The sequence below is a fragment of the Gigantopelta aegis genome, chromosome 3, assembly GCF_016097555.1.
Source record: "Gigantopelta aegis isolate Gae_Host chromosome 3, Gae_host_genome, whole genome shotgun sequence".
Lineage (NCBI taxonomy): Eukaryota > Metazoa > Mollusca > Gastropoda > Neomphalida > Peltospiridae > Gigantopelta > Gigantopelta aegis.
This window is the reverse complement of record NC_054701.1, coordinates 86,819,827-86,844,659: the sequence shown is the minus strand read 5'-3', so window position 1 is coordinate 86,844,659 and position 24,833 is coordinate 86,819,827. Positions and strand designations below refer to the sequence as shown.

Below are 24,833 nucleotides of genomic sequence, written 5' to 3'. Positions count from 1 at the left end.
CAGTCGTGGTGTACTCGCTGGAACGGGATTCGATCCCATCAGGCAAGCGCTTTACCGCTGAGCTATACCCAGCAGATTATCGTGAGTTTGCTGCATTGTACGATGTTTTCAACTGATTAAAATTACATATTATTAAATATTTTTTCTTTTTTAGAATATCAGTGACTGTATATTCAGTGTGGGTTTTTGTTGTTGTTGTTTATTGTTTTGTTGTTGTTTTGTTTTGTTTTTTGGGGTTTTTTTTTTTTTTTTTTTTGGGGGGGGGGGTAGTGGGGTGTTTTGTTTTTTTGTTTTTTGTTTTTTTATGTTCTTCATATTTGTAAGTAGCCCAAACTGGATTTGGTCTCCAAATAATTTCGTACATAGGCCTATGTAGGCCTACGAAAGCATAATAATTAGTTTATAGTAGGGCCGGATTTAGGTGAATCGGTTGAGTGCTCGCTTGAGGTGCCTGTTTCGCAGGATCGAACCACCTCGGTGGATCCATTCAACTGATTAGGCTTTTTTTCTCGTCCCACCAGTGTACCACAACTGGTCAAAGGCCGTGGTATGTGCTTTCCTGTATGTGGGAAAGTACATATAAAAGATCCTTTATTTGCGGGTTTCCTCTGATGACTAGGCCTACGTGTCAGAATTACCAAATATTTAACATCCAATGTGTTCTAGTGGTGTCGTTAAACAAAACAAACTTTAACTTTATGCCTAAAAATGGTACTCTAAAATACGATGGCTGTCCCTTTAACAAATAAGAATCATCCCGTAAAAACAAATATATTCGTATTACACATTATCAGATAGTAATGTCCACTCTTGAAATCTTTGCCACTGGGTATAGGCCTATTAACAAGGCAAGTTTACTGCGAAGTCCAAATAACTTTTCATTCGACCAATTAAAATATTTATGACATGACTGCAATAGGGTGTCGAGGTGAAAATCACCTGAAAACGAAGTAAGGCCCAAAAACACACCGACGCTGGGTTTGGGTCTGGCAAGTATGGCAAAGACCCCACGTCTGGCGTATTTTGAGGTCTGCGTCTGCGTCTGTATCTGCTACATGTTTTCAATATAGTGCATTCATATCTTTAGATATATATTTTGTTCTATAAACACCAAAAATAATTATAATAATTCTACTTTGATTGATATATATCTTTCCTGTTGTTTATTAAGTGTTTTTTTTTTTTTTTTTTTTTAAATTTTATGTTGCTGGCAGTCTGCGCATCACTGCCTTCGAACTCCGATCTGCCCTGAAAATACAGTGTTTAGACCTAACAGTCTTTCTTTCTCTCTCCTCCCAACCATTAAAAAAATAACAAAAACAACTTTTACACCCCCCCCCCCAAAAAAAAAAAAACATCACAAAAAAACAAAAACAACTTTCGTTTATTACTACTTCTATTACTACTACTACTACTACTACTACTACTACTACTACTACTACTACTACTACTACTACTACTACTACTACTACTACCAAAAACAACGACAACAGTAACAAAAACAAATCATTTTATATATAGTTAATTGAGAAGTAATTAAAACTAATTGGCAGGATCGGATCAAGGTTGTAGAAAGCATAATCAGGTTACCGGAATATATCATTGCTATCAAAAGCAAAATGGCTGCGCCCAGCGACGACATGATGGACAAAGAAAATGTTCCCGAATTTGTTGAAATAGAAGCGACGGTAGCAACTGGATTTGAACAGACTGCTAGAGATGAAGCTGAAGAAAAGCTTGGTGCAGAGCTAAGGACAGGACGAGGAAAAATCATAATGAGACTACCTCTAAACGATGCTTTCAAAGTAAGTGATGCCACACGTAGGTACCGCAGACCAAAAAACTAATTTAAAACATTTTTTTTCTTTTGGTCATAGTTTCATTAAAACTGTTGCTCTTATTGAAAAAAACATCACTATATTATCCAAATGAAGCAAAATAAGGTCGTAGTAGCCTTGTACTTCTGTGACCAAACATGGCCGACATGACGATTTTAATTGTCGTTTACGTCCACTTTTGTTAATAAAAAAATAACAGAGAAATTTCCGTTGTAAGCTTATAGATGTTACAAGCAGTTATTAATGTTGCATCTCTGAAATTTTCAAGTGAAAATATAAAGGGTTACTATTATTTCTGATAACATGTATTCTTGGGGTAGGTTCGAAACTGCTCCAAAATTACAAAAACACACAGACATCTTGGAATACGTAATTTAATGACATAATAATTTATGCAAATGTTACATCAGAATAACATTTTCAGTTCACATTTATTCACGCTTATACAATAATGGCTTTCCAGACGGTTCATCCACTGGACAGTTCGTCCACGGACGATTTGTCCACTCACCTCGGACAATTCGTCCACTCGATGAGTGCATTTTTTTCAAACATATTAATAGTTATTTTTTTGACATTGTAATCGTTTCTTAACATTATTTTGTGGTATACTATAACCAAAAAAGTAAAATAGAGTTAGAATTCAACATTAATATCCAGTTTTTATTAACTGTTTGTACAATCTAATTAAAATTAGCTCCACTATTGCATGTGGATCTAACAGCAGCCAGTTGTAGCTCATGTCCACCAATCAAAACCTTACTTGCAGAATCATGCCAGTGATTTAAAAATAATTTGAAAACATTCCGAATTATTCTGAGGGTATACGACATGTTTCGTGTGAATTACGAATGCCTTAAAACAAGTTTTATTTTATAAAACAAATAATGTTTAATGTAAAATTGAAGATTGATAACCCATCCCGTACATATTGGTATGGTTCGCTGTACTGCAGCCACTAAAATAGACTCGCCCGATATTTTTAGAATTTGTATGCTCCCAAATAACGTTATAAAAGGCGAAGTGTGATTGGTCAATATTTAAATTATTATTTACAGACGAAATGTTACTTGGACATTGGAGACTACACAGTGTTGTTAGCAATCTGATTAAAATCAGTTCTACTAGTCTAAATAAGGCATTCGTAATTCACACGAAACATATCGTATAACCTCAGAATAATTCGGAATATTCTCAAATTATTTTCAAATCGCTGGCATGATTCTGCAAGTAAGGTTTTGATTGGTGGACATGAGCTACAACTGGCTGCTGTTAGATCCACATGTAATAGTGGAGCTAATTTTAATTATATTGCTGTTTGTATTCATTATCATGCGGACGAATCGTCCACTCGCTCGTACATTATTTCACATGTCACGATGAGGTAAATAGGTAATGCAAGCCTCCGCGTCAGAAGACTTTATTACCCCCACCTCCCCATATCATGTTCTCCTTCAATGGCGTAAATTCTATCCACTGTACCCTCCCTTGTCACATGTTATTCCCATATGCCTACCTCGAAATAAAATAAAAACTCGTTGTTTTCAATTCCAATTTAATTAAATGTTGTTTTAGACGCTACTGGATCCAACTTGGTGAAACAAGCTTAAACTAATTACTTCACAATATCACAATAGAGGACACCTGTACACTTAATTGGTAAAGCAAACAGAAACCAAACAAGTTGAAAGGGAAGGGCTAAAGATTATCTTTACTGGGCATATTGTACTGAAAACATCCTACGACATGTAGCGTGAAAGGCGTACATTATAGAAACAAACAATAACCGAATAAATAGAAACGCCAAAGAATTATGTCTGCAGAGCATTGTTACAAAAACGTTTGCTAAGCGTAAACGGTAATCTAATGCAATATAAGTTATTTTCACCTTTGTAAATTTATGACACAGCAAAAAAAAAATACGGGGTAAAATATATATAATAATTTATTTAGCCCCCACATACATGTAGTACACATTATTTAGTCCGTGGACGAAATGTACTGGGGAACTAAAAACCCAGTGGACGAATTGTCCGGAACTGATTTTTTGTAGTGGACGAATCGTCTCGAGTTCCTCAGTGGACGAATCGTCTGTGGACGAATTGCCCAGTGGACGAATCGACTGCATCCCCAATAATGTACATCCAGACCAATAATAAAAAGGAAAACGTAAAGGTTTAGATCGCAAATGGAAAGTGGATACACGTTACATGAAAAATAAGCCTCTTGTTTTAAAATATTTAAAAAAATAGAAGATATATATTTACCTAGACTCATAATAATATTGAATACTTGAAGATTTCAATAAAAGATGCAATAGAACTTATCATCTGTACTGGTCTTTTAACTCAAACCAGTAAAAACCTATGACACGACGAATGTCAATGCTTAGCCAATATGTTTAATCAATTTCTTACGTAACTATTTACATACTTTACACCTTCAATGTCATTATTAGAAACAAAGCAATGTAAGTAGCCATATTTCACCTTTGAAAGGAATGTCCAAACACTCATAAAATATCAGAAAGGTAAATTTCTATCCATGAAAAATATTCCCAAAACATATTTTAGCAGCTGAAACACTGAAGGCATGAGACAGCAGTCATACGTGTGTGCTAAATAATTTACTAAATGCAGCTATGATTATTTTGGTTCAATAATGTACTGTATAAAGACAAATTCAAACAATGAATTATTATAAATATAACTATATACCACTTTGAATTATAATAAAATTTTATGGCCAGATCTACCAAATTTAGCATCCATGAAAGAGTACCGGGTATTAGTCAAAATTTGTCGATGAATTGTTGTTACACACATCATTTCTGTTCCAGGTTCTGTCATAGATGGAAACAGAAAACATAACAGCATCAAGCTTAAAGTATAATTGAATCTACTGAAAGTTGTCTTATAACCATAGTGTACTCTCCCACTCCGTTTCCATTTCAGGTTTCTCCATAGACGCACAGAGACTACAAATTTCCTGGAATAAAGAAAAATACCCATTATGACCATGACTATTTATCTTTTTGTTTCAAATATTGTAATTAGTTTGACATAATATTTGTAAATAGAAATATTCATTACATCAGATGAAACACACCTTCAAATGTTTTTTCTGTATGTAGTTATTTTCAACTGTTCAAAAGGCTACCAATAGTTCCACCTCACATATTCCAATTTTAAGCAGAAACTTAAGTTCAGTACAGTTCTTCATTAAAAAAAAATATGATTACCAGCATTAATAGAATTTTCTTATTGTTAAATAGACTGAGACTAATTGAGGACTTTATTGGAATGTACATAAATGTAGAGGTGCCTAGCTTAGATACGGTAACTGTGAGAGTAACATACACTGTCATAATCTAATATTAAGGGTACTTCTTACATTATAACGTGTCATACGACTCATTGTGGGATCATCTGTTAGTCCTTAGCTGATGTGGAAGTATTCTCAACTAATATTATTATTATTTTTTTTTTATATAATTATTACAGAGAACATTTTGTTTTTAAAATTTTGATTTGTGACAGTGCTATCAATTTAAGAATTGATTAGCAACTACTATTTAATGTTTTAGCATTGTATAGCTATATTTGAAACTTGCAGAGTGGATCACGATGCTATACAAATGTTCACTGTATTAAATATACTACTCTCATCTACTTTACAGTTTAGTATCTTTTACAAATAATAAATTCTTTACCATTTTTAACAGTAATATTCATTGATGAAGTGATGAAAAAGTATAATTATATTTAGAATTTAATGTTACTTGGTTACCAAAAATTTTATATTACTATAGATATTTATCAATATCTCAGTGAAATTGCCCTTTTTGGGGCAAAATAAAAAGTATTCAAAGTTTCACTTGCCTAAAAAAAAGTCTTTTTGTAGTCGTTCAAGTTCGGAAACAGGATATACAGGAAGATGTGTACTTGTCATAACAACCAAAGAAACATGCAAAATCGTCATCAAAACAAGCATATTCTGGCCTCGAACATCACCACCAGTTGTGAACCAAATTCGTAGCATTTCAGAATATGGGCGCAGCGGCTGCGGTCGCTACCACACGCACGACTTTCCAATTCAACCATTGCATGCTTGAATATATTTATTTACAGCCGCCTCCTTCACCCTATCTGCTTGAATTTGCACTAAACATGTGTTAAGCAGCCACTTAAGAAAATATTCAAAACACAGTTCAATTGAGATATTTAAAAAGTTTTGGGGAAAAGTCGGTTGTTCCAATAGTCGGAGATGTTTGCTGGAAAAGAATTGAATTTAAATTAATTTATAATTACTGAGAAAATTACCTCTATATACTCCAAGCTCCTATTTGTATTCGATGTAATTTTTAGTGTGTAAGATGTACATTGGGGAAGAGGTTTAAAAAATCCCATATTTGGATGGCCTGTTAGGCTAGATACAGTTGAAACATTCATGTATAATATTGTGGGGGTTCTAGTAAAAGCTAAATTACTGTAGTACACTTTAATCAGCAAAACCTTTCAAAATTTAAAAAAAGAAAAGAAAAAAGCAAAGCAATATTTTGTCACAAAATATCATTATCCATACAAATGACACATGAAATTACATACTAATATCACCAAATTAATATAAATTTGCCATTTGTTTCTAAAATTCTTAAATTTGGTGAGTGCCTGAGCTACATGTATATAGCCCTGGGACTGTACTTGGATATACACAGACATCACACAAACAGTTAAAAACCAAATCTATCATGGTAAATTTTATCTGTGTTTGTCCAGCAGAATTCAGCTTTTGCAGATTGTGTCATAATTCATTAATGCCATGTAAAAGCTAAAGCACAATCTATTAGTATTAAAGAAAGAAATGTTTTATTTAACAACGCACTCAACACATTTTATTTACGGTTATATGGCGTGGTTAAGGACCACACAGATTTTGAGAGGAAACCCGCTGTCGCCACTTCATGGGCTACTCTTTCCGATTAGCAGCAAGGGATCTTTTATTTGTGCTTCCCACAGGCAGGATAGCACAAACCATGGCCTTTGTTGAACCAGTTGTGGATCACTGGTCGGTGCAAGTGATTAACACCTACCCATTGAGCCTTGCGGAGCGCTCACTCAGGGTTTGGAGTTGGTATCTGGATTAAAAATCCCATGCCTCGACTGGGATGTGAACCCAGTACCTACCAGCCTGTTGACCGATGGCTTAACCACGATGCCACCGAGGCCGGTCCTATTAGTATTAGTGTCAGTATTTAAAAAATAAACACAACTTTAATGAATAGATACTAACTAAATATTTAAAATATAAATGCTGACACTGCTCACTAGGGACACTATTTCAGAATCTTAGGTTCCAACTGGAAGTCGCTTCGTGTGAACTATATATATTCCAGGGATTCTAGATTATGGTAGCCCCATTCCCATGGCTAGTGATATTTAATGTTGGGCTAGTAAATAACTACTATTGTCATGCCTGACGGCTAGTGAACAAGATGTGTCAAATGTTGCAGTTTAGTCTATTTTGCAAATCTGAATATCCTGTTTCCCACCCTCACCCCTCAATGTTAGTGTTTTTAAGATATATATTTAAGCTATATCTCTCTCTTTAGGTGACATATATCCAATGTTTACTATTATTTAGTAAAATTGTATTAACTTAAAGTAATGTAGGACTAGTGAATTTTTAATCGTGGCTAGTAAATTTTGACAATCACTGATCCATGCAGGGCTCATGCTGTTGGTAGCCAAATTAGCCATTGGCTAATTTAAATTTAAAAAAAGGCTAATAAAATTTGTAAGTGGCTAAAATTTTGGCTAAGCCATTTTCTGTCTTCTGATGTGAACAAATGGTTACATAATCTATCCGACACCTCAAACATAATAATAATACCAAATATTCAGTTAGCATACCAATCTCGCGACCGGTAACGAGAAACAGTGTCATCCAGAATACAGCGTAGGCACGCATTCAGATCGTGGTCGCGGGAAATGGACATGCAGTATTTATACAAATTGCAGTTAAATGTACACTGAATAAAATTAGTTTACAATAATCATATTTGTTAGATAATTTTAAATATAAATTTGTAAGACTGTGAGGTGACATTTAATAAGTTAGCTGGATTTTAAAAAGAGCGTAAATTTTAATTTTGTTAACATTTTTGTTGTTTTGTTTTTTTGTTTTCTAATAAATGGAATATACTGTGAAGTCTGCATTCTTAGCCTAGGTATTTTGCAAGCAGAAATCACAGCAAGCATTTAACACGACGCTGAAATCAACAGCAACAACATGGCACAAATTATGAAATTATTTGGGATGGGGAATTGATGGTTTACTTTAAAAAAAAGGAAGAAAAAAGCAATTCAAACTAACATAAAGATTGCTGTTTAAAGAAATAATGAGCTCTATATTAAAAAACACCTCTCAAATTTTTTTTTTGCCAAAAAGAAAGAAAGAAAAAACAACACCCTCCATAAACATCCACCCACCTCCATATTTCTGTATGTTTGTTAATTTAATGTCATAAGCCTTAGAAGTGGGGGTGGGTGTATGGGGTACTGGCTTCCAACTCTGAAGATAATGCATCACCCCATCACCTGCTTAAAAATCAAAGTAATATATTAACTGCCCCATTGAGTTTTTGTTATTCAGATTTATTCCAGTTTGTACACAATTTGCTGAAAAAGATACATTTTCATATTCATATATAAATACTCTATACAGTACTGTGTAAAGCAATTTTGGCTAAAGCATTTTTAATATGGCTAATAAAAATTCCATTTGGTTAATATTTTGGCTACAGGTATTTTTGATACAGGGTGAGCCCTGCCATGGCTAGTGGATTTATAAAAATTCTAGAAGCCCTGTATATTCTTACATGATTCAACTACCGTATATTTGTGTAACCGCTAAGTGGCCCAATTATTGTAACATTTCTACTTCTGTTTTGCATTACATAAATATTCCAACTTTATTTTAAACAAACTGATTTTGTAAATGATTTACGTACATGTGTGTAGTATAATTCAAGTGTTAAAAATCAGTATAGACAGGAATATTTTTTAAATACATGTAGTTAATGTAAAACATATGGGTACACCACATAACTGATTGGTGGTTCACATGAATTTAACTTTGTGTAACCAAAATGCAAACAGAACAATGTTTTGCGCGAAGTATTGTGACCCTGAACAGTGATTCCAACGCCTGCATGTACATGTATAATTTAAGTTTGATCTTCTGTTAGGTACTGAATCTGGGATGCATCGACAATATCCGTGTGGTGATGACGACAAAGAAGAATTTTGAGTTTTCAAGGAACGAGGTAACTCATTTTGGCTTTAAAATGCTTTGTTATATGTTGTTATTTTCCACATATAGTACAAACAGATTTTACTTTACAGGGCACAGAATTTGATATACATAATAATTATTTTTGTGTAATTAGTTAATACCAATTTACCATTCCAAGCAATTCTCAAAATACCAAAATTTTAGTATTGAAAAATATTTTACCCCATTTAGTAAAGCACTAACAATATATCTGACGAACATAATATAGCTAACATGAAGAGAGAAATGAGGGCCTTGTGTATGGAATTTAATTTTATATAGATGAAATTAGCATTTAATGCCGCATATACCGAAAATACCGCTTGATATCAGTATTGCTATCGGTATTGTATCAATAGTGAATACCATACCGATACAGAGGTAAATCACCCCAAAAATACCAATACTGATACCGAACCTGAAATTTTAATACTTCCGAGATCTAAAACAGAATAATTTGTCAGGATATTAAACAGACTAAAATGTTATATGTGTTAGGATTATGTTTATATTTTTGTTTTGTCTTCTAGTTGGAGTGTATGCGGAGACTAAGAGAGATTGTTAGAGATGTTGAATGGGACAGTGGATTAAGAGTGTGGGGAAAAGTCTACACATTTGCCCATCCTATAGCAGCAGTTCCTGATGAGATCCCAGAAAGTCTCGGGGAGCCGTTCATCGTCTCCCGTGAACGGCAGCCCAAGAAGCAGAAGGATAAGAAGGTAAACAAGGACAAATTTCAAAATCGCCAGAAAGAAAAGGAGCAGAACCGAAAACAGAAGGAAACGAAAAAGCCAAAAGCTAAAGTAGAAGATGGAAAAGGTGAAGCTCTAGAGGCCGGTGATGCTGTTGCGGGACAGTTTGATGATGTGGAGAATGACCAGGGTAAAGCAGGGTCAGCAGCAGGTGGTGAGTGCGGTGATGGTGCTGGAGATAAAACTGAAGATATCACAGCTGCAGAGACACCCGGTGAGGTGTCATCAGTGGAAGATGTCAAACTGCAGGAAGTATCTGAAGGTAAAGAAGAGCAGTCAGTGGCAATGGAGGAAGAAGATGCCACAGTACCAGAGGAAAAGAATCCTGAGGAGAAGGATACTGTGCTACCAGGAGAAGAGAATACTAAGCTGCCAGAGGAAAAGAATGCCACGGTAGTAGATCAAGACTCTAAGACTGGTGAACCTTCTACTGAAGATGACAACATCAACTGTGTTCCCACCAAGTCAGCTCAAGACGAAGACAAAGAATCTCAACCTGAGTCGTCTGCTACAGGAATGGACGACAGCCAGGAAGCTCCTGAGCAAAAGAAGAAGAAAGTTGATCCAACGAAACCTACATTCCGTGTGACCTGTAACCGGACCGGTGAGGGTCACAGCTTTGATTCCATGTGTGCCGCTGCCAATTTTGGCGATGCTGTTCAGACGTATTTTGGTTGGAACGTCGACATGAAGAATTTCGACATCGAGGTGATACTGAATATTGAGGACCGCGACGTTTCCGTGGGGATTGGATTGACCAAACAGAGTCTGCATCGACGTAACCTCTCCAGCTTCGGACCAACCACGCTCAGACCAACTATTGCTTATAATATGCTCAGGTAATTAGACTCCAGCAAAGTATTGCCTACAGTATACTCAAGTAATTATTCATCAGACCTAACTATTGCTTATAATATGCTCAGGTAATTAGACTCCAGCAAAGTATTGCCTACAGTATACTCAAGTAATTATTCATCAGACCCAACTATTGCTTATAATATGCTCAGGTAATTAGACTCCAACAAAGTATTGCCTACAGTATACTCAAGTAATTCATCAGACTTCTGGCTATTGATAATTAAGATTGAAAAATGCTGAACTTTCATATTAATATTATTTCTGTATTAATTATTTTGATGATGTTTACAGGTTGTGCAAGATCCACCCAGGGGACGTTGTTTGTGATCCTATGTGTGGCAGTGGAAGCATTCCCATCCAGGTATGGTAGATATATAGAATATTACATGACTGGCTGTTGAATTCCATTTATCTTACCAAAAAAAGGTAAATAATAATGTAAAGCAAACAGTAATTTAATTATTATTATTATATAAAAAAAACTAAGTAATAAATACATTTGTGTACATATATATGATGTGCCATACAGATAGATGAAAAGGGCAGTATTTTGGTGGGGTGCACACCCACTCCCCTAAACTTAAGAATGCATAAAAAATGTAGCATTTAACATATGAATATAATAGATTTCATTTTAGTTGAGGAAAGCCAATATCAGAGGGTGTTTATGGAGGAAGAATGCCTCAATAATATAATGCCTGGTAGTATGTTTGTTTAGTGGTTTAACATAACACCCCTCCTGAAATATTCCTAATCCACCTCTGCAGATTCCCTTTAGCAAATAAAACAGGATGTGCAGTTACTGTGTAATATTGTTGTGTTTATATACAGAGTGCCATAAGCTGGCCGTGGGGTTATCACTTGAGTGGAGACAATTTCCCGAAAGCCTGTGAGCGAACGCTGGAGAACATCGGTAGCCTGAACACGCTGTACAAAGAGCAGAACAAGTGAGTCGATGGTTAAAGGATCTTAATCAGGGCCCCGTTCCACTAAGCAGTCTTAGCATTAAGATCACCTTAGTGCATACGGTAGCTATGCACTTCAGGTGATCTTAGGGCTAAGATCGCTTTGTGGAACGGGGCCCAGGGCTTCTAGAATCTTTATGAAATTCACTAGCCATGGGATCAGTAATTTAAGAAATTTACTAGCCACGATTAAAAATCAACTAGCCGTACTTTACATTAAGTAAATACAATTTTACTAATTAATATTAATAATTGGAAATGTCACCCAAAGAGGGAGATGGAGCTTAAACACATTAAGACTGGGGGGGTGGGGGGGGGGGAGTGGGTTACAGGATATTCATATTTAAAAAATAAGACTAAAATGCAGCATTTGACAACTTTTGTTTTCACTAGCCATTGGGCATGGTAATATTAGTTATTTACTAGCCCAACATTGAATATCACTCGCCGTGGGAGTGGGGCTACCATAATCTAGAAGCCCTGATTAATACCATATAATTTGTACTAGACGTTTGTAACGTGCATCCCGAGTTGTACATTGTATTTAGTGGTCAGCTAGATATTAATGACTAAATCATAATAAATTTTGCTGCATACACAGTGTTCTCGCTGCTTCATTTAAGCGGGGCGCCCCGCCCCACTATTCCATTTTGCCGCCCTCCTTTCACGTTCTCTGCCCTCCTTTATTTTTGTGCGCCCCTCTTTATTTTCCAGCACCTATCTCCGCTATTTCCAAATGCACACTTTTTTCCACACAAAAAAAACAACGATCAGTCTTGCACACTGGACATCAAAGGAAACAAGCCGCATTGTGTACGAAAAAGCAATTGACGAAACATTTACGACAGTTACCGTAACGTAATTTAACAGTATTTTTAACAGCCTCTATTTTGTCCCATATCTGTATCCATTTGTATGTTTAATAGACACAATAAAAGTTATATTTTATTTGAGCAATGAAATTTTTTTTACTGATTCAGCAATCTCTGATTGAAAAAAACCTCTTATTTGGCGCCAAATTTGTCACGTGATCAGAACGGTCATTCTGTCTTTTGTTTCCACTAACTATCGTCTGATATTTTGTCCTCCGTTGCAGATATAAATTGGTTGTAACTGATGATTTTTACTTTCTGTCATTTCTGTCATTCTCTTTATTCAGCTGTTCTTTGTAAAATATTGTTTGTTTGTTGTTTGAAACTATTAACGTGCATACATGCCACAAAGGCTTCACGCACGCCTGTCATGGGCTTAGTCTCTGGCCTTTGTCAGTGACTGAGTCTAGGACAAGGGGGGGGGGGGGGGGGGGGATGAGTTTGAAGTGGGCAGAATTTTGAATAAGTACTTAGTTACGTCCAGCGACTGCACGGACCGACTAGTAGACACCGAAAATGGGCCGTGTTCTGACTGGCTGAATTTCGATTCCTTCGGGTCTAACTAGAAAAACCTATATCTACAGAGACTACCTGCACCTAACATCATGTCTGGACTAGAAATTTAAACCCAAAAATAAGTTTGACTGCTCGGTCGAAAAGTTTTGAAGTTGATTTGAGCAATTGAACGGGCGCCAAAGTAAAAAGCGTTGGACTATTTATAAAAAAATAAACATAAGAATTTTGAAACTCGATCGAAAAGTATTTTAAAGTCCAACTAAGCCCAAAAAGGAGGTTACCTGTCCTAGTTAAGGTTGGCGTCTACGGGGAGGAGATGGTGTAGCTGTTGTTGAAGTGGGGCACCAACTTCCTGAAGTCGTGCTCCAACAGGCGCTTGGTCTATGGGAGGTACTGGGCGCCGGCGATGATCTTGATTATCCTGTGGACGGTGTGATTGTCCATCTCTTTGTGGAGGATCCCTTGCCTGTACAAGTCATCCCGGCGCGAAGTAATGACCAAGACCTGCCCGACTCCCCGTAGATCCCCGGGGTGGATGGCGATCTCGTTGCCACCCTCGAAGGTCCTAAAGGTTTCCTCTATGATCCCGCCTGGCAGTTTGTAGGAATCAGTAACGTCCCCGACCACGTACTTGGCGTACTGGCTCCTGATCTTAGATTTGGCGAGCTGCCACTGGTCCCTGGCGGAAGCAGAAGGCCGCGTCTTGGCTGGTTGGTCCCCCGGGGGGGTCACGGCCTTCCGCTTGGCAACTCCAACATCCAATGTCGCCATCGCGGAGTCCCCCGTGGGTGGGGGTCTCGACGCTGATGGGCGACGGGCGAGAACAGGTGATGCGGGCCGTGGTGCATTGGGATGCTCCTCTTTCCGCTTCTGTGCGGTCGGGTGACGAGTCGTCTCCTTCCGCTCCGTCTGGATTGTTCGTGGTGGGGGCAGCGACGCAGATGGGACCGCCGCTGGCGGTTGAGCCACCAGCTTTGTCCCCGCCTGAGCTGTCCCTGGCGCACGTTTCTTCTTCCTTGTCCTCTTCCTCTTGTTGGAAACCGCGTCCCCGTACACCAAGGTCACGGTTGCCCGTGACCCGGTGTACGTGACGCGGTACTCCATCAACAAGCCGTAGCTAGCCATCAATCCCCCCAGGTGGGGGGGTAGGTTGAGAGCACACGAAACAACGTCTATCCTCATCGCTAGTTCGCTTGGGAGTCGTAAAATATTGTAAACTTTTCATTTGGGGGGGATATGAACGCTTATCAAAAAACCGGAAGTGGTAGTTTTTATCATTAAAATCATTTATCTTGAGTGCCAAATAATATATACACCACCTTTACTAAAACGAAACTACTTTTTATCAGCTGGCGATAATATTTTATCACAGCGATAGATTCATTCGATGAAGATGGAAATAACAAAAAATGTATCCGACATTAGGGGATCACTTTACAAACATCTTTATTGTTTTTCGTATATCTTGAAATCTTTATTAAAAATAATAATATTAAAACCTGGATCGGTTCAGCAAAACCGGAACTGTCCGTGAATGTCAGACCGATATCATCTTCGGTTCATTTAAAAGACGAGTGCTTGTATTTCATATTTACTTTTTGCACTTTTTTGTAGCCAAAATAAGGAGTATGTCTTTTCACAAGTCTACCAACACACAACAATATGGTAACCAAACTTGCCCCCGCCTCCCTTTTAAAAAAAAATTTTGTTTAAGGGTGTGGTGCCGAGCGGCCGCCGTCCTTTAATTTTCACCCAGCGAGAACACTGCATACATGTAGTATATCTTGTGAATTACAAACACATTTTAGCCGTTAATTAAGGTGACACCATACAATATGAGAATAGCTACAAGAATAGTTGATTGTAACAAGACATACAATACGATTTTATACGAATCATCGGTTGCTATACAATCAGCTGTTCTCGTATGAGACATTCCTATTGTGTGGTATTGCATTTAATGATATATTTGTAGATTAAATTAGTGCCAGAAAGAAATGTTGTGTATGGCGCTATGAAATTGAATATTTACAATGTGTGTGCTGAACGCAACCACAGTCAATGGGGGGTACGGGGGACCTCCCCCAGAAAGAAAATGGGTTAGGATTAGGGTTAAGAAAATCATACAGTACTGATAAGAGTCATTAATTTTGTCAAATGTGCCAAACATTTGGGTATGGCGCCATACCCGTTTTACCGTCTGGCAGAAAGCCTGGATGTCATAGATGGTGAGCACAGACACATACACATTTCACGGTATTTGCCAAATTAGCAAGTTCACTAGAGATGAATGCACATGTAGTGTTCCTAAAAACCCCGAAGGCACGCTGATTTTTGTTGTGGAGGTACTCTACAAAGTTAACTGTATACTGTGACTCGAGGTACAAGAACAATACTGGTACATACCAAAGTGATCAGTGTCAGTGCAACTGTCAATTTATTGAAATATTTTCTCAAATAAAATCTGATGTGAGCGTAAAGTTTTTACAGTAAATATGGTAGAAACATGTTGTTTGTTTTCAACAGGAGGCCGATTTCCCTGGATGTTATGCAGTGGGATGTTTGTAACATGCCTCTACGGGACAGCAGCGTGGACATCTTCATCACAGACCTCGTGAGATTCTTTCCACTTACTGAAACATCAAGTGTTATATATATATATTCTTATTTTTCTTTTTAAACAGTTTTTTCAAGAATTTTACTCAAAGGTCATATTTTACTATTGATATTTTGTTTGTTATGATTTCATCGTTTTACAATATTATTTCCACCTATTCCATGAATTGTTTACTTCTTGTTCATCATACTTTGATTTGATTTTTTAAAATCTTGTATTTAATGAAATCACCAGGAACCAATCTTCTACAAGATCCTGTGAACCAAATCAGTTCCTACTGTGATAATGTTAACATTTACTAAATTAAGTACAATTGACATAAACAGTGTATCAACACACCCAGTCACACTTAATGTACCTGCAAGAAAATGGGGGGGAGGGGGGGTCACATACAATTTTAGGCATTTGATGAATGTTTTATTAGCAATCCTAATTTTTATATAATAAATGAAAATGTATTTATTTATTGATATACTGTTTGTCATTTTAAGAATATATAATTTGCATACGTCTCTTGTAATCTAATCCTACCTTATTTTTTTTATTTTACAGCCCTTTGGCAAAAGGTATGTATCACACCTGATATAATGTATTGAAATACAAGTGAAAATATTGTAGGTGTTCTTCATTGGTAGATAGGGCCATTCAGCAATTAAGTAAGACAAAATGTGCCATTTTTATCTGCCTCCCCATTGTAACCTTTTTAATGCTAAGACCACTCCTCCCTTTAAAATTATGCAATGCTTATCATTACACACCCACCCCTTCCCTCTCATTATGGTATAATTTGATAAATATTATTTGTTTGTTTTTGTAATAAAATCATCTGTTAAAAAATACAGTAGCAATGACTGGCTGTATTTTACTGTATAAATAAAAATGAGATTACTAGCATTATTTTTTTAAAGTGACACAACTCTTGACAAAAATTCCCCCATAACATTTTGTTGGGCATAACTCTGGATGATGTTTATTTTAAAGTAATAATTACATTTAAAAAATTGTTTACTTACATAGGTCTTGTTTATGTTTTCAGGATGGGGTCAAAGTTCAACAACATGAACTTGTATCCTGCTGCTTTAACTGAGATGGCGCGAGTTTGTCGCCCAGGGTGGGGCAGAGCCTGTTTCCTCACAGTAGACAAGAAGTGTATGATAAAGGTATTACTTATGTTCTTTTTAGTGTTGTGGATTTTGTAGGTATTATTTTTATTTGTGGTTTTGTATTTAGATTTGAAGGCATACTTTATATATTGTGGTTCACTTGCAGTTAATTGGGGTGGGGGGGGGGGGGGGGGTGGGAGGCATAAATGTAGCTCATCATCATCAGTGCAGTGGACTGAATGACTGTTCTTGACTTATTTCGATCTCTGACCTATTTCGATCCCTTTATGTATAGAAAAGATTTTTAGGGTTTTAGAAATCCTAAAATGTCATGGAATTTACAAATATAATTTTCCACTTTTGGATAGAGGTGGATTTTTTAGCTGGGTCATGGAAAGTGAAAATTGGTACATTTATTTTCCATTTAAAATGGTACCAATAAGTATCGGCAGTTTATATCAAAACATTGTAATAATATCAGATAATGATGGAAAATACTCAAAAAGGTCAAGGAAAATGTTTCTCAAAAGTCTTGGAATTCAGTTGGTAACAAGTGTATGAACCTGTAGCTGTATGAACAGACTATTGTCTGTAAGATGTCGATAAATAAATATTATTTTTCTTTGTCCCGAACATAATAAATATCTGCTGTGTTTGTTTTTTAGACGATGCAGTCTATGGTCATTCGCCGATACTGGCAGCGACGCATGATTCTTGGCATCAACCTGGGAGGTCTAGCTGCCGGCGTCTTCCTCCTCACCAGGACAGATTTTCCTTTCATTTCCGAAACGCCATGGCCCAGCGTGTCTGACGCATCAAAAAAAACTTCAGACAAACCAGTCGAGCAATCGACACCCAACAGTAAACAGATGTCGGCCGAGAGAATGGCGGCTATACGGATGGCCCAGAATCTCACCAACAGGCCGTGGAAGAAGCCATCGGAAAGTGCCAGTTCGGAAAATAAGAAAACCTACGTGATGCAGCGACCACAGGCTGATTACAGACTGGAGGAAAATAACATGAGGACCAAACCGACATCGAATAACCAGCCAGCGTCTGCAGGTGATGATGACATTACAGAGTTGAAATCAAGCAGTGAAGCAGTTTGTGATGCCGATAAAGAGTTGATGGAATCAAACAGCAAGCCAGCAACTGAAGCTGAAGTCGAAAAGCCGTGATACAATCATGATTCCATCCATTTCTCAGATTTCAAAATCCACAAAAGTTTTCTGGTATGGTGTGGCAGTTTTCTGAATGATGCAGCAATTTTCTGGTATGATGGACCAGTTTTCTGGTTTGACGCAACAGTTTTCTGAATGACACATCAGTTTTCTTGTATGATGCACCAGTTTTCTGAATGACGCAGAAATTTTCTCACTTTTCTAGATTAATGCAGCAGTTTTCTTGTACAACACAAGTTTTATGTCATAACAGCAGTTTTCTGGTTTGACTCAAACAGTCTTCTGATATGACTCAACTGTTTTTAAACTATCGCAGCCAAATATACCTCTTGTCTAGTCACCTGGTGATACGAATGATCTGATGGTTACTGTTTCTGAATACAGTTCTGAGTTGACTCATACACACATCACATTTCTTAAATACTGTTGTCTTGTCTACAGTTGTGTTTGGTTTTTCAGGATAGGCAAGAAATCATTTATGTTTGGTAAAAGATTAATATGTTTGGTCAAGTAGATTCTGATGGGAGATTTACCATCCCTATCATATTTTAGCATCTAGCTTTCAGCATTTTGCTCGATAATACTGGGTATGGTTAATGTTGTTTCATATTTTAAAATTGTTTTTTAGCCAAGCACATCTCAGGGTTCGAATTTTACCACGGCACCACCAACAAGTGCCGTTGTTCCCCAACAATTGGATGTCAGGGACAATAAACATGCTGTGTGGTGTCATTAAACAAAACTTTAACTTTAAAAAATCCTGTGGTATGTGCCCTTCCCTTAAATCTTATGTTGTATATAATAATACTTAAGTTTGGAAACAAAAACAAAAGAACATTTGCAAAAGAATTCATGGTTAACGGTTTGGTAAAATAGTTTGTTTTTTAATCTCCATTTTTAATAAGAAAAACACTTGCAACCAATTTTATGTTGGTGTCCCTCCAACTTGCCTTGGTACTCTAATTTTGGTTTTTAAACCAAAGGCATCATTTGTGGTACCCACCTAAAATTAAAATTCGACCCCTGACTTCTGCTGGTTTTCACCGAAAAAATAAATATTGGTGCATAAGATTGTTGGATTACTATTGTTCACACTGATGGAGTTAACACTCGGATGTGCTTTGTGCAATTCCTGCCAGTTTATATTGTTCCATGGTATTTTTTGCAAATAGTTATTTTCAGCTGTTTTCAGCATGTTTAAATTACTATGTATCAACATTGAATTTCATTAATCATACATTGTAGAGATAGTTTATGAATGACAGATTAGAATTTTTTCTTTTATAGTTTAACATTTCATTGTTTTGTTTATTTGAAAGGAAAGTAAAGGAATAGTTATAGTTATAAGAAACACAATCGTACTTTGGAGACTGGAAAAGTTGGAATACAGATAAGACATCGTCAAATTACATAGTAAAAAAAACCCCGATAATATATAATTTTTTTCCATAGCAATAAAAATGGCTATAGTCCTTCCCATCAGGGAACACCATTTTCTTACTATAGTATGTACCATATAAGTTATTTATTTCTAAGCCAATTGTTTTCTAAATTACATACAAACAAAACACTTTTACTTTTCTTCTTATGTCAAATCAAAGTGAAATCAATGTTAATGTAAGCAGGGAAGGACTGTAGGTTATATATTTTGTTACACTTAAGTTTCATTTGCTATTACCTCTTTTGCAGAAATTTTGAAAAGATTTATTTAAATTTATTTTATGGCTAATGTTTGCTAGGAATACAAAATTATCAGCAAACAAAACTAAATTTGGTCAGTTTACTCTTTTGTTTTATTATAATTTTTGGTTGTCAAATAGTACAAGTTGTATATTTCAGACTACAGGCTGTATATTTAACAGTAGATACAGGCTGTATATTTAACAGTAGGTACAGGCTGTATATTTCACAGTAGATACAGGCTGTATATTTAACAGTAGGTACAGGCTGTATATTTCACAAATTATTATAAAACTCATCAGCATTGCAATATTTATGTCAAGCATATTTTAATTTATGAAATTCTTTTTCTGTAAAATATTAATGCCTTATGGTCACACAATCGAACATTCAAGTAGTTTTTTAGTTTGTAGCATAAACCCTTTGTTGGTGTTTTCCCTATATATTTGACAAGGCAAGGTAGACAACACGTTTGGGGCGTTTCCACCATTTTCAAGGCATTTTCATTAATGATAAATAAATAAAAATATTGAAATAAAAATAAATGTAATTTATATGCTTGCTTTAATAATTGAATGGCAAAATATATAACAGGCATACTTTATTAATTAATAATACATTTCTGAGTGTTTTAAAAAAGGCTATTTTAAAATTAATTATTGATAAAGGCTTGTTTAATCTGAGGGTAACATGGTGCTGATAACACTATACAGTATAGTAAACTATTGAGGCATGGTGCTGCACCATGCTAAAACAAGCTGGGAAAAACACTGCTTTGTTCATATATATATATATAATGAAGATGTATACATAAAATAATAGAAATATTCAATCTACATGAACCCGAGTTAATAGTAGCTTTATTTATTTGTCAGAATTGGAAGGCATCATATCAGTGTTAATAACTTTATTCTGTTGCTACAGTGCATTGTTGGCTCATCCAACGTACCAAGATGGAGCACCGATCCCACCAGAATCTCTTACGGCTCCTCTCCCTCTTTATGGTGAACTGCACCCTACCTACACAGTATCCATAAGTAGGTAGAGACATTTTGCATCTACTGGTTCTGCCACTGCACCCTACCTACACAGTATCCATAAGTAGGTAGAGACATTCACTAACACATCACTACTTTTCTCAAACAACTTTTTGTTTTCAAAGATAAACAAAACTGCAGCAGTATTCATATTGTTGTTCTCTTATACGTGAGACACAATATTCCAGTCGGCAATTAATTGTAGGATATTAAACAAGCTTCCATTTAATATCATGTTTATGTCTCGAGTGAATAATTTAGTGAGTGACAATGAAAATTATTTCTAGAGGAACCTTAACATGATAAGAATTGGTAATATCCTATTTATTACCCATTAATCAATTTCGATTTATATCATTAAATGCTTTTGCTTAATGTCTGAAAGTTTGTAGTGCACCAGGTGTATGACATTGAGGTGTCTGAAAGGTTGTAGTGCACCAGGTGTATGACATTGAGGTGTCTGAAAGGTTGTAGTGCACCAGGTGTATGACAATGAGGGGTCCGAAAGGTTGTAGTGCACCAGGTGTATGACATTGAGATGTCCGAAAGGTTCTAGTGCACCAGGTGTATGACATTGAGGTGTCCGAAAGGTTGTAGTGCACCAGGTGTATGACATTGAGGTGTCCGAAAGGTTGTAGTGCACCAGGTGTATGGCATTGAGGTGTCCGAAAGGTTGTAGTGCACCAGGTGTATGACATTGAGGTGTCCGAAAGGTTGTAGTGCACCAGGTGTATGACATTGAGGTGTCCGAAAGGTTGTAGTCCAACAGGTGTATGACATTGAGGTGTCCGAAAGGTTGTAGTCCAACAGGTGTATGACATTGAGGTGTCCGAAAGGTTGTAGTGCACCAGGTGTATGACATTGAGGTGTCAGAAAGGTTGTAGTGCACCAGGTGTATGACAATGAGGGGTCCGAAAGGTTGTAGTGCACCAGGTGTATGACATTGAGATGTCCGAAAGGTTCTAGTGCACCAGGTGTATGACATTGAGGTGTCCGAAAGGTTGTAGTGCACCAGGTGTATGACATTGAGGTGTCCGAAAGGTTGTAGTCCAACAGGTGTATGACATTGAGGTGTCCGAAAGGTTGTAGTGCACCAGGTGTATGGCACTGAGGTGTCCGAAAGGTTGTAGTCCACCAGGTGTATGACAATGAGGTGTCCGAAAGGTTGTAGTGCACCAGGTGTATGACATTGAGGTGTCTGAAAGGTTGTAGTGCACCAGGTGTATGACATTGAGGCGTCCGAAAGGTTGTAGTGCACCAGGTGTATGACATTGAGGTGTTATGTCCCACTTGGATGTTCTAGTGGGACGTAACATTTTGATATGTACCAAGATATTTTTGGACCATATGGGTAATAAATGGCACTTCTTCCTCTTTCATAAAATCCTGGGTATTTTATTAGGCTTTCCTATTTTTGTGACTGTCTCATGCACGGGTGCAGGAAATTATGCAGAGGCGTGTACTGTGGCCAGTGAAAGTGGTGGGGGTGGGGGGGGGGTGAGGGTCGAGACATTCTACCTCGGAACGTATATTGAAAAAAAAACCATTTGCTTGGATGGGGGTTAGTTTCGATCTCGCCAAACAAACTCTCTCTCCTTCCAGCACATGTCTGGGTCTGTATTTTTTATTTAATAAACTTGGGTTTGTCAAGAACGAAAGTCTGTAACTGGCAATAAGAGTCCAGTTGATTTAATGAATGTCACTGAAGTATTTATTTACCTGTATATGTTCTTTTTTTTAGTGTTGATATTATCTGTAATTCCAAATAATAATTTCTCTCTAGTTTGTTGTCAGTAATTTTTACTGGTATGTGTGGTAATTTTCATTTATATAAATACAGTGCACAAAGGGGTCCTTCAACCATTACATACCGGTAATCTAAAATTTGGCATTTTTTGTACCCCCTCCCTTGCCTCATGTTATGTTATTTAATGCTGAGGCCATTTCCCCCTCTAAAATTAAGTAATGCTCATCATTTTATGTACACATCTCACTTTCTGTGTCACAATGGCATAATATTCCCCCCCCCCCCCCCCATCTATTTGTAAATGCTGTTTTTTTTGTACTAAATACGAGATAGAAAATCATCTATGAACAAAATAGTTATGACTGTTTGCATTTTTCTTTATAAATAAGAATGAGATGATGGTTTTAAAAAACTTAAATAAATCTCGACAAAGATCCCCCCATCACTCTCCCACCTCCAGTAGTAATTATTTCAGTACTTGTACTCTTAGCGCATTCTGTAATTGTTGACTGTCCCCAAACCAACAGTAAAGTCATTTAGGAGTGTGGCAAGTTAGATTGTGTCCAACCTGCTTTACTGATTGTATGTGACAGATGTGACCAGAGAAAAGTCTAAATTAGTTATACAAACCAGCATCCAACCAGTGCCCTACAACTGATGTATCAAAGACCTGTATTGTCCTGTCTGTGGGGAAATGCGAAATGCATGTAAAAGATTCCTTGCTACTGATGGAAAAATGTAACAGGCTTCATCTGAATTCTGCGTGTCAGAATTATTTTATGTTTAAACTAAAGAAACTTTTTGGGTAGAATCAAAAGGTTTTAAAAACTTTTAAAATAATTCTGGCTGGAATTAAGATTCCACTACATTTCATTAAACAATTAAACTAACTACTAATGTGCTGGTGTATTTAGCTTGGGTATTTATCAGTTTTAAGAAACGAGTTGTAGGTAGTCTGTTGTGTACTGTAACTTATCATATAGTTAGTGTTGTGTTGATGATGTATTTTGAACTATTATAAGCAGTTTGTGCCTTGAGATATTTGCCAACTGTGTACTGTTGTTATTGTGATAAAGTTATTAAAAGAAATTTTGAAAAAAGTGTTATTAATTTGTTTTTGTTCATTATTAATTAATTAATTGTTACAGAACTTTTTTCCACATCCCATCAAGTTCCCCATGACTGGCACAACAACAAAAGTTGTGGTATGTTCTGTCCTGTATGGGAAAGTGCATATGAATGTTTGCTTGCTGCTAATGCAAAAATATAGCGGGGTTTTCTCCAAAGGCTACATGTCGGAATTATCAAAATTTAACATCTCTGATATCTTGTGGTGTCATTAAAAAAAAGAACTTCAAAGATGCTATATCAGAGTTGCATAATAATGGTTTCTCACCAAAAAATATTGTTAACTTAGCTTTGAAATATAAATATTATACTTTCAGCTATATATTCATAAAAATTAACCAAATAATTTAATGTACAAGTAGAACTGTAAAGGACGACCAACTACAGCTATTTGTCTAACGTTATGTTAATTTTGACATTGTTTACAGAAAGAAGAAACCTGCTACTGAGCAGAACCATACTGGGGTGGGGGGGTGTGGGGGGGGGGGGGGGGGTACATAACATCTTTAGCCATATGCTACTATTGTTTTATATTGGATTTGATTTGGTAGTATAGACCTTTAAAAGTGCCATTTGTATTTAACTGGAGAAAACCCTATATTCATGTGGCTGTTTGTTTTTGTGCCCACTGGCGTAGTGGATCAAATCTGGTGTTGCCTATACATCAATAATTCTAATTCTTTGCTTAGACAATAAATTTAATACATTAAACTTTGAAATATCATTTCTGTATTATTCTTAAGTTCCAGATGTTTTGGGGTTTTTTTTCCCTCGTATTCATCCATACCTCATCGGTTTGACTTTTTGGTGAATATTGGGGTTATACATCACATCCAAATATTACATCATTTGCTTCAGTATTTTTGTCGATTTTACCTTTGTAACTGAGAGGTATAATAAAATTCAGTGTTATTAATAGTTTAGTATTTCCTGGAGTAACTATTTTTTTCATCTCTTACTTTCAGTTATCTTTTTCAGCTAGCTGATCAACTAAGCCCATTCAGTGGTGGTTGTGGTGCGGGGGGGGGGGGGGGGGAGACACGTGGTATGTACTATCCTGTCTGTGGGATGGTGCATATAAAAGATCCCTTGCTGCTAATCAGAAAGAGTAGTCTATGAAGTGGGGACAGCGGGTTTCCTTTCTCGATATCTGTGTGGTCCTTAACCATATGTCTGATGCCATATAACTGTAAATAAAATGTGT

The 24,833-nt window shown here is 36.5% G+C and overlaps 1 protein-coding gene across 1 annotated transcript; it reads left to right on the top strand.

Moving 5' to 3' along the window:
• The first annotated feature begins 1,595 nt into the window (after window positions 1-1,595).
• On the top strand, window positions 1,596-23,607 carry LOC121369245 (THUMP domain-containing protein 3-like). The gene is made up of 9 exons (XM_041494201.1): window positions 1,596-1,805; window positions 9,088-9,165; window positions 9,704-10,764; window positions 11,075-11,144; window positions 11,615-11,730; window positions 15,663-15,750; window positions 16,306-16,319; window positions 16,790-16,913; window positions 17,522-23,607. Exons 1-9 carry the CDS (start codon window positions 1,620-1,622, stop codon window positions 18,032-18,034), a joined length of 2,250 nt encoding a protein of 749 aa, XP_041350135.1. The 5' UTR covers window positions 1,596-1,619; the 3' UTR covers window positions 18,035-23,607.
• The last annotated feature ends 1,226 nt before the right edge of the window (window positions 23,608-24,833 follow it).

What these genes read in the sequence shown, in the direction of transcription:
- LOC121369245 (XM_041494201.1), top strand. Translation starts at nt 1,620, where the DNA reads ATGGCTGCGCCCAGCGACGACATGATGGACAAAGAAAATGTTCCCGAA. An exon ending in ATTGCTTATAATATGCTCAG is followed by an intron (nt 10,765 to 11,074) that starts GTAATTAGACTC and finishes TGATGTTTACAG; the next exon opens with GTTGTGCAAGATCCACCCAG. An exon ending in CTGTACAAAGAGCAGAACAA is followed by an intron (nt 11,731 to 15,662) that starts GTGAGTCGATGG and finishes TGTTTTCAACAG; the next exon opens with GAGGCCGATTTCCCTGGATG.